General features: G+C 40.2%; 1 protein-coding gene across 1 annotated transcript; it reads right to left on the bottom strand.

Annotated features, from left to right (window-relative positions):
* Nucleotides 1-3,382: 3,382 nt before the first annotated feature.
* Nucleotides 3,383-10,814, bottom strand: supv3l1 (SUV3-like helicase). The gene is made up of 16 exons (XM_052063432.1): nt 10,397-10,814; nt 9,675-9,752; nt 9,331-9,438; nt 9,127-9,241; nt 8,830-8,998; nt 8,637-8,748; nt 8,334-8,411; nt 7,684-7,775; nt 7,296-7,476; nt 7,085-7,178; nt 6,414-6,533; nt 6,212-6,311; nt 6,025-6,105; nt 5,760-5,936; nt 5,262-5,410; nt 3,383-4,096 (listed from the first exon to the last, which is right to left on the bottom strand). The coding sequence occupies exons 1-16, from the start codon at nt 10,665-10,667 to the stop codon at nt 3,682-3,684; spliced, it is 2,340 nt and encodes a 779-aa protein (XP_051919392.1). The 5' UTR covers nt 10,668-10,814; the 3' UTR covers nt 3,383-3,681.
* Nucleotides 10,815-11,136: the final 322 nt, after the last annotated feature.

Below are 11,136 nucleotides of genomic sequence, written 5' to 3'. Positions count from 1 at the left end.
TACATTCCATTTCTACTGAAAAGGTGACATTTTCAAGAAGAAAAAAAGAAAGTTGGCAGATCGCCGCTTGAAATAACACTCATGAAGTGTAAACTTTTACGACCTCCAAATGTCAAACTATTAAGATGGCCTTTCCCACCGGCAAGAGTCTCAAAATAAGGTGGAAACTGAGTGTTTCAAAATGTTGTTTTAACATGGTTGAATTTCGTTGCCAATGCCGTAAAATACAGTCACAACACAGGTCTCGTTCTGTCTTGTGTGAATGAGCTGAACTGCCATTGCAAAAAATAAATAAAGCTAAATCAACCTACCGCAAATTGTGAAACGTTCACCCCAAAGCTTGTTTTTAGTAAGAATGAAATCCTAGCTCACAGTTCGTCAACTCCCGCAAATTGTGAAACGTTTTTACCACAAAGCATGTTTTGGGCATAAAAGGAAATTTCAGCTCATAGTTCGTCAGCCGGAGGTTTATGGAGTGTGTAGATCTGCGCTGTCCTTTTTTTTCAAAGATACCATCCATGTGTCTCAATGCTCAGAGCTTTCATGTCTTTGATGTTACCAACCCACTTTCATGTGTGTGTGTGTGTGTGTGTGTGTGTGTGTGTTTAAAACTAACTATCACTATAATTCCACTCAGTCAACCCATGCTTCCACAGGGCACAAAATGTAAGGTTGGGGTTGTATTTTGGCAAATAATATTTACTAATGATCATTGAACGTCCCCTTGAGGGATTACAAAAAGGATGCAGGATTTTACAAACGGTCTGAGGTTGCATTACACAACGTTGCAAGTGGCAGTGCCATCGTGAGTATAAAATCTAAGTCGGGATGGGCAACTGGCAACCCCAAACTGAGAAAAAAAATCGTGGAGAGGAATCTAAATATGCAGTTGCCGAAATGCAAATGTGCAGCGGTCGAATGGAGTTTTAAATTGTAATATATGTAATATATGTAATATATTTGCACTTACAGTGGGTCTTATAGTGTCCTATACATGAGTATGTCTGATATGTTTTGCAGATTTAGAATGATATGCAGGATAAACATAAGTACCGTACTTCAATGACATTACATTTTCTGAATTTCCTTCTTGAAATCTAAGGCTAACCTTCCCTTTTTATTTTTACTTTTGGGCCCAGCAAGCAAGAAGACAAAGAATCAAAAAAAAAAGTTAAATTGTATTTTTTTAATTTAATTGTAATTTAGGATAATTAGCACCGTTAGGAAAAAAAATAGGATCCTGTCTGAATAGCATGTCATGTAATTTAAAAATATATACAGTATATATCAGTACAAACCCTATATAAATTAATAAAAGGGAAACTGTTCATTGGGACAGGTTAATCCTTCAGAGATTAGCAGCTGTCTCCCCCCACAACCCATCCACCCATCCGGCACGCAATTTCTCGCTCCGTGCTTCTGTCTGCCTTCTTCGAATCTGTTGGTGTCTTTCATTCTCCGTGTTGCGGAGTGCAGATTTGACAAAGCTCTTGTATCGTATCTGATCAGTTGAGTCAAGGATTTTCACATCGGTCTCTTTTAATCCAAGGCACTCCATAAAGCATTCAATTTGATTGGATTTGTCTGCGTGTGTACACCACGCAAGCAGACACGTGACTAGTGGGCATGGATCCAATCTGTCAGATCAAGCAGCAGGACCAAAACAGAACAGACAGAATATGAGCTTACTCTCCACAAGAATTCAAATGTCTAGCATTTAACAGAGTACTTAAGAAAAAACATGCATGACAAATTGATTAGAATTTTTTTGTTTAGCCTCATTGTGATAACCTTGAGGCACTTTGTCTGGTGTGTTTGTGGATTCTGCTGAATTATGTATGTAGGTCTGCTCTGGTTAGTCACTGAAGAATGGCCAACACAAGGATGGGTTGAGGTTTGGTTTGAAAATATAATCAAGTTTAAATTTATGACCAGTATCAAGTATAAGTCTGTTTTAGCACAAAAACTTCAAGCTTCACTGCAGGGCCTAAAAATGTAAGAAAAAGCCTACGAGAACATCTGAAATTGATTTAGGAGTCATCAGAGGCACTCGAAATGGTGGCAGGTGTGCGCTGACTTCGACTATCATGAGTTTGAATGTGATTCTGCATTTCTGAATACAGCGACATCCCGGTTATTAGAGGGTGTGCACAGTTGTGCAACTTTTTTTTTTTTACTCCCCTTTTGAAAAGTTTTTTTGGTCACATTAACGGAAGTAAAAGTTTTACAATGTTTTATTCTGGTCTCCTTTTTTATATTACAAAAATCTATTTTAGTGTTTTAGACAATGATTATACATTACACACACATTTTTTTCGCTGTGAAAACCACCATTTCATTAATATTTTACATCAACAGTGTTTTTGTTTTTTTTTCCCAGTGGAGTCAAATGACTGCCATGACCATTATGTCAAGGCGTAATCTTACCAAGTGACCAGCCAAATTTCTCTGAAGTCATCGCCTATGCTCCTCACAGCTACTATGAGGGATATTTGCACAGTACTGTATCTGGGGTTTGCTATAATATGGTGTCGGGGTTTTTTTTCCCTCCTTGGCATTTAGGTTTTTTTGTTAAAATCTTTGATAGCAGAAAATACGTGTAATGGTTACCTTTTGCGAATGCAGTTGGTATGCACAAATGGGCAATCCAGTTCTTTTCTGAAGCCCGTTTGCCATTGTTGACCCACAGTCAAGCTGCATGACAGCAACAATAGCTTTCGCGTTATTGCAGAAACAACACGGTCTGCTGGCGGCATGCAGTATTGTAGCACATGTCGCACGGAGTCTTTCCAAAATCAGATTGCAACATGGCCGACAGCAGGACACTGGGTCACCGTTTCAACTCTAAACCACTTCTTGATATTAGTAAATCATGGGAATACTAGCCCTGTGTATAAGCTAAGGTAAGGAATTATTACCATTAATATCACTGGTAGGGTTTGAACCTGGTTGGTTTGAATTCCAAAGATACTTTTTTCAAATATTTTGAAAGTTGATATTTAGAATTCAGAATTCCCAAATGGCTGAATTTCTCCGACAGTGATATTGCCAAAACAAATTACTCGTCGTGGATCAGCTACACATAAAGCAAAAAAACAAAAAAATAAAATAAAACTGATGGGCAGGAATGACTTTACCATTTTCTTGTCAACCACTTCTATAAAATTAAAGAGGAAGTCACCTCCAAAGTTTCCTTTGAAATATGTTCTGTGCGCTCCCACTAGTCTAAACACAGGGTTCTGATTATATTAATAAATAAAAATATTATTTTTGTGGAATATGATTTGTCCATCTCAGGGGGCGGCCATTTTGCCACTTGCTGTCGACTGAAAATGACATCACAGTTGCTCAGGCCTCAGGAAACAACCAATCACGGCTCATCTACTGAAAATTCGGAATCTATACATTTATTTGCATACAAAACAAGACCATTGATGACTTTTCTAAATATTGTATCATAATTCCATAATTGCATAATTTTCGGAGGTTCACAGGTTTCTTACCCAATAGAGGGTTAACATATGTTTTTATCAGGTCGGAGAACTTTTTTTAAAATCCAAGATGTCAAGATGTGGATTCCTTCCTCTGTCCTTTAAACCACTCCCCCTGTGTCTGTTGCAGCACGTCTGAGGTCAAGTGTCCATCTTGAAGTCCAGACGACATTATGTCCTACATGATGGTTCATTTCCTCTTTTTCTTCTTGTTGTCTTGGTTGCCATTGCTGTAATTTTTAGCATCCAGTGAACTCTGATTGGTGGACTCCTTCCTCTGTCCTTTAGACCACTCCCTCTGCAACTGTTGCAGCATTTCTGTGGTCAAGAGTCCATCTCGCACCAAGCGGTTAGTGAGTGAGCTGCCCAGGGCCTGTCCCGAGCGTCTGGGAGTGCTCGGATTCTTTCTGCCTCCTGATGAGTTGCTGTTGGTAGTGTTCGTTTGTCCGGTATTTTTCTGAGTCTGGAGCGGGCCGGTGATAGCCGGGTCTGTGGCTCGGATGAGACGCGTGATATTGCGAACTCCCTCTTGGATGGTGATGTCCAGTTCCCGTTGAATTTCTCGGACGAAGGCCGTATCGGGAAACATGTCCATGAAACGGTAACTAGACGAGAAGCAAGGCAGGAGGTTTGCTTGATAAAGTAAATGTGGCCAAATACTGTAATGCAGGCATGTCCAAAGTCCGGCCCGCGGGCCAAATCCGGCCCGCGGTCGAATTTCATCCGGCCCTCGGCCCCTGTCATAAAATCAGTGCCGTCTGGCCCGCAGGTTGGGCGCAATGGAACACGTGTTGCATTGACTGAGGTCTCGTAGACTGGTGAGTGATGTTTCATAGAGTACTGCTTCCCTCTAGTGGCTAAATGAGTAATAGCATTCACTAAATGAGTAATAGCATTTAGACACTAGAGGGCATCACTCACGAGTTAACCAGACATCACTCCGTGTTTATATTGACTGATATGTCATATTTCAAATGATCCTTGCAGTTGTGGATATGTGTATTGCTTGTTCATTTCCCTGTTGTTCGAGTCAAAGGTTTTGTGACTATTGAAAAGTCATGGTGATACATTTTATGTTTCAAATCAATCAATTTGCACTCAGGAGACTTCTGTTTAAGAAAAACTCAAGTGAATAAGCAGTTGCATGTGATATACCCGTTTCAAATGAACCAAAAGAAATTCTTAAGATTGTTGAAATTAAAATAAAAATGGAAATATGAAACAGACTGGCTTACTAAAATTTGTTGAACAATATTGTTGTTCAATGTAAAGAATGTCAGCCAAGGTTGGCCCCCCGACATTTTACCACATAAAATCTGGCCCCCTTGGCAAAAAGTTTGGACACCCCTGCTGTAATGTAACAGTATAATCATAAGGTTAATAAAATAATTTAGTATAATGGCTGGCCAGTAGTTCAGCAAATCGATTTTCATTAGATTTTCAAAAATTTGTAAGCTATTTAACTGTTTTGGGATAATAGTTTGAGGTAAATTTATTACTGATAATATTTTTAAAAATAAATATCAGTATATATTATATGACAGAATGAGGTTCAATATTTTGCTCCAGGACACCTCACCGCAAGGGCTGATAATCGAAACCACCATTCTACCACTTGAGCCATGCTGCCCCTTATTACTCCATCTACAAGAAAAACTCAGCAGCCAGGTGGCTCTTGTACACGTACGATTTCTAGCAGATTGAAGCAGTTTAAACGTCAGTGATGCTGATAATTCGTTGAAATTTTAACGCCGTCATTCACTAAAATACCTTAACCAGAGGTAAAGATCCAACACGTCGTGAACGGCCTCCAGGTGAACCAGGTCTTTGATGTTTTTGGGCGGGGCCAGAGGCCAGTTGACATGGCGGCAGACCCAGTCGAAGGTCAAGGGTTCGTCTCGGCTGAATTGACGGGCGAACTAGAAGAGAAACAGGAAGGAGAATGAGAGCAGTGAATGCACGATTCACATCCAACAAGTGTGTGACATTGGATGACAAGTTTTGAAATTATATTTGTCTCTTTTTGTCTCTCTTCAAAAAAATAAAATATTGGCATTCAGACAGAGCTAAGGATGTTTCACAATAACTCATTAGGGGATTAAAATGAATGTGTGTGTAACCATGTTATTGAATATATTTTGGTGAACATATCATGTTTCAGGAGTTCATGAGCATCACAAATTTTTGTTTTACGAGGCGATTGCGTTTCCGTAGTCAGCCTCAAACCGGCAAATTCCCATAAACCAGAAGTCCATCGTCCCCGCTAACCTTTAAGAAAGACGTGCACACGAAAGGCTGCTTTTTGTTGATGGGAGCCGTGCAGAAAACGTAGCGTGACCTCAGGTTGAGCGGGATGTGTTGAATCATGTCAGCCAGGAATTTAAAGTCGTCAATGTTACAGACAAAATAGAGGCCGTCCACCTGGGAGAGGCTCACAAAAATGTCCTGGGGAAAGAAGAAGAAAAAAAAGATACAATTTCCCCCCAAAAAATCTGATCATAAAAAAAAACATACTCCAATTGGGCTTACTCACAATAAGGTTAGAGAGAGTCGCATCAGGTAGATGATAAGCAAACATCTCAATCTGCTCTGCAGTGGGATGAAGACCCGCAGTCTAAGAAGAAACACAAACACATTTTATGGCCATTTTATTGCGAGGACTAAAATAAAACAACTGATCATCTCTCTCGACGGCATACAACAACAGAAGCATTGAGCACCTCTATGGGCTCCACCGCGTGACTAAGTATATTCTTAAGCACTGGAAGATCATCTCTGTACATGGTGGTAACCTCTCCCTCTTTGAACTTGGAGGAGAACCTGGAGGAGATGGCGATGCAGAAAACGTACTGTAGGTATAATCTGACAGATGCATACAAGAAAAAAGAAAAAGAAAGAACAAAAAATAAATAAATGAGAGACCTTCCGGCTCGCCCAGCGATCTGGAGAGCCTGTGACGTGCTGATGGTCTCCATCTGCTTCTCCCCTTTTTCATTGACGTTAGGCTTCACGAGACTGTTGAAGATAATGCGTTTGATGCTCCTGAAGGGAAGAAAACAATTGAGCCGTTGAGAACTGCGGTTTATTTTTAAGTTGTGCGCAGAAATGAACAGAGAGAATATTCTTCAGATGAATACACGTCTCAATAAAGCTTTATTTCCAATGTTGACATAAGGGCCCATCCATTATTGCACTCGGCACTTTCCCTGATTCAGTGCAATAACTGGGCCCCGGGTCTCATTTCCAATGGGCTACGCCCATGAAACCAGGCTTCACTTCCAACAAAAACACGGATGGTGAGGGTAATATGAGTTAAAGATCTTTTTTTAAAATTAAATATTGACAGAATTGATAGATATTTGCAATAAACTAAATTTGATCAATCAATCAATCACGTAATATGAATGTTGAATGAATGAATTGTTTACATTATTTTAATAAATTTGCCAATCAATTATTTGACGAGATAAACAATTTTAAAAATCCATAACAAATAAATCCTTCTTCATTAAGCAATTTTAGAAGGTTAAAAAACTGAGAAAAGTGTGTGTGTGTGTGTGTGTGTGTGTGTGTGTGTATACGCTAGCACTTACAAATTAAGGCCCATCCCAATCGCATCTGTTGCAACCAAAATTTTGCAGGGGTCATCGGGGTCGTTGAACTTCTTGGCCTGGGACAGTTTGGTACCTGAAAACAAAATGGGCTTAATCTTCGCAAAACTGTGTTCTAACTTTACATGAAAAACATTTTCTTGTCTGCGCATTGTGGGATAAAGCAAACTCTCACTCACACAGGTGTGATTACCTGGCGGTAAACTTCCATAAATGACAGCACATTCCAGCCCTCTGGCTTCAATCTGTCTGCTTATGGAGTAGATGTCATTTTTACTGAAGCACACGATGCAGTCCCCTGCTCTTAGGTTGTCCAGAGACTCCACAGCGCTGTCCAGGATAGAGAATGGCGTTAGACGCTGGTAGGTGTGGACCTGGACAGAGTCAGAGACACTTGATTAGGTAGAACTGCTGTGTCCAAAGAAAACTAATGCAAAATATGTTCGCAAAAGATGTGTTCAAAGACATACATTATTTTTTTTCCTGAATTTTGATACACCTTTTATTGGCTCTTGTTAGATTTTTGAAGATGTCCAGTGAATGCATGCCACGCGTCATCCATGGAGAATAATGTAACTAACCTCCACCTCCTCTCCGGTGGTGTACATCAGTTCTCTGACAAAGTCAATGGCTGCAGGTTCCCCACACACATGAATCTCCTCCGCGCAGAGACCTGTGCACGCGTGATAGACACGCACGCGCAGACACACATCACTTTTTAACTAAATGTGGGGGCTTGGGGTAAACAATTCCAGTAGCACAGAATATTGTAAAAACACAATAATAACATTGGGTGTGTGGGTGTTTTCACGCATGAGAGCTTTTGCGTGCGTATGTGAGTAATCTTTAATATTTTGTGAACTAAATTATGCACAGGGTGGTTTCAAGGCTGTGTTTTCATGTAAGGGTATTTTTGTGCGCGTGCCTGAGTAACATTGACATATTGTTCACTGAAATAAAACGCAGGGTAGTCCAGGGTTACTAATGTAAGTTTTGTGCTTGTGTGTGTTTTTTGTGTGCATGTTTTTTAATGCTTGTATTTTTTTGTGCACATGTGCCTCACGTGTCTGAGAGTACCTTTGAGATTTTGTTAAGTGAATGAATGCAGAATGCACAAGCTGGGTCAGGTTTTCATGCATGTTTTCTTTTTGTGCTTGTGTGCGCTTTTGTGTATGTGAATTCATGCTCTCTAGTGTGGTTTTATTCATGTGTGCCTGCGAGTGAGACAAACCCAGCAGAGCTCTGGTCCAAGCCCAGCCCCGTGAAGAATCTCTGATCATTTGAATTTCATCGATCACAGCCACTTCGTCTATAAAAGATTGGTATAAGAAAGCACAACTTTAGATTACGTGATATGGTCAGGAGAATTTTGTTTAGGAAATACAAATCCCATTTTGAGTGGAAATGGTTGTCTTAATGACCAGCAATTCTATTCTATTTTAAATGAGCCCAGATGCGGTCTCCAGCAATTCAATTAACTGTTCATCCAGAACTGCGTGTCATGTGGTACTGCACACAAAGGTTACACACTCACATGGCGTTGTGACACTGCACATCTCGATGGTGCAGGCCACATGACCAGACACTCGTCCTTCAGTGTCCACAATCGTCCTCTCCTCGCCGGTCACCAGGTCGCATGGGACACCCTGAAAATAGACCATTAACAATCATAGAGAGCGGGCATACAATACACGGATATGAGGGACAGAGGAAGTTACAGTACGTACGGCCTGGTTGCTTTTCTCAAAGATTTCGTGGGCGAGAAGTTTGAGGGGCCCACAGTAGACCCCTGACTTTGCAGCCAGGTAGCGTTGGATGGCGTGGTAGGTTTTGCCGCTGTTGGTGGGGCCGGCGTGGAAGATCACCTTCCTCTGGATGGCACGGGCCTCAGGATACCTAAAGAGCGCGCACACACACATACAGCGAAATGCATTTTAAGAGAGGAAAAGGTAATTTAGAAGATCAATTAAAAATAGCGAAACTTTTGATATTTTTTTTTCACCGTGTGTATGGTGTATGTTTACCAGTTGGCAGGAACTCTGAGGTCAGAGATCTTCCTCAGGTCGTCCATACAGTCAAGCATGGGAAAGATCTGCTTGGCGTGTCGCATAAAGTATGGGTAGATGTCATCGATGTGACCTTAATTTCAAAAGGAAAAATAATGAACCCAGTAGAACTTTTCCCATTTCTTCCTTCCATTTCCGAGATGTACACATTTTGGGACAAACCTGCTCCGCAGCAAATGTCGCTGAGAATGATGTGCAGATCGGCAGGTAGTGATGTCACCTCCAGGATATATTTCCTGAAGTTGATAAAGGCCTGGTGGAAGAGCCTTGCTGCATGAGCACAGAGACACATTTCAGACAGCAAAGTGTGCACACAAACAACAGTAGTGGTCTGGGGTGGGAGAAATTTCCGATTTGCCCGACACCATGTAAAGGTGGTCCCCGAAGTGGGGAGGTTGTTGCTGCGGCAACTAGACAAAGAAACAATCGAGGATGCAACTTGAAATTTGCCAGAAAAGCTGAAGTCCAATCCGATAAATGGGTCTTTTTTAAATTATTATTCTCACCATCCAGTCCGTTATCTGCAGCCAGCTTCTGCATCTCTTTCCTCTTGTAAAATCGGTTCGCAATTTTCAAAAGTTCATCTAAAAAGGAGAACACAGAGAATAAATATGCTTTTTTAAATATTTGAGGCAATGCATTCTACGGCTAATACAGTCCCCATGCCAAAGCTAGGTATGGCGCACCGAGCCTTAATATTAACAGGAGTCACACAATCTTTTTTGCCTATTTTTCCCTAAATATGGTTAATTAAAATATATTTTTTCTGTATTCATTTAATAAATATTGGTTTATTGGCCCATTGTAAATACTGTAATACAATAAATAAAAACTAGATATAACTGCAATACTGTACTAATAATCAGTGATATAAATGAAAACAAGCACAATTATTTGACCCTTTTTAAAAATAGTATAAACAAATCATGCAGGCTTCTATTACAAAATAATTGGTCTATTTATTGTAAAAAATAAAATAAAAATATTTGTTAAACAAAAAATGTACATTAAGACATTTTATTTGATTAAATGATTAGTCATTTAAGTTGAATTAATGCATTGATAATTAAAATAAACACATGAGAATGAATGACTACTTTAGGAAACGTTGTTACTATTTTACATCAATTGTCATTTTAAAACTTAATTGTGGAACTTGAGTTCAAAAGTTTGCCCACTCCTGGGCGACAAGAGCAGCATTAATCGAGTTCAGCCTGGGTTTACTGACTTTTATCCAGAGGCTGGGTCAGCTCGGCTCCCACACTCCCTTCATCAGACAGGTCAGTCTTCAGGGTAAGAGGGACAAAGAGCGACGTGTCCGGAGGTTTGGATGATGATGAAGAATTCCTGCTGCTAACCACGGCACACATCGGGTGCTCTCTATGCGACGAAACAGACCCCAAATACGCATGACAGCTACTTCTAGCCAGGTGGGCTGTTCGAGTATTAACATGGCGCCGAAGCCGAGAAAAAACAAGCAAACATCGGTTTATCGACATCGTTTTCCCCCTCTAGTTTATAGTACAAAAACACGACGTATACCTGACGCCATAGGTCTAAAAGAATGAAAACACAACAGTAACTTGACTAGAGGACACATTTCTCTTCCTACTATGCACCATCGTGGGACAGGACCGGTCTACGCGTATATGTCCACATATATGCCTGTGTCAAAAGCAGATAATTAATTGAATTTACCGTAATATTTTCTAAGAAACATTACTTAATGTTTACACCATATTTATTTGGAATGTGTGCATATTAATAAATGGCTGTATATTGTACACATTACAAATAAGTAGTGATTTATAAACAGGCATATCTGGACACATCCCGTAAAGTAGTTTATGTATATTTCAGCACAGCCAATCGGATTACTATTACGACTCTCCAAAAGAAGGCGGGACTTGACGCAAACGAGCTGGTTGTGTAGCAAGTACGAATTTTAAAACACCATATTATTTTCAA

This window comes from Hippocampus zosterae, chromosome 4 (genome assembly GCF_025434085.1).
Source record: "Hippocampus zosterae strain Florida chromosome 4, ASM2543408v3, whole genome shotgun sequence".
NCBI classification, from domain to species: domain Eukaryota; kingdom Metazoa; phylum Chordata; class Actinopteri; order Syngnathiformes; family Syngnathidae; genus Hippocampus; species Hippocampus zosterae.
The sequence above is the reverse complement of the archived record's forward strand: the minus strand, read 5'-3'. Positions and strand labels throughout refer to the sequence as shown.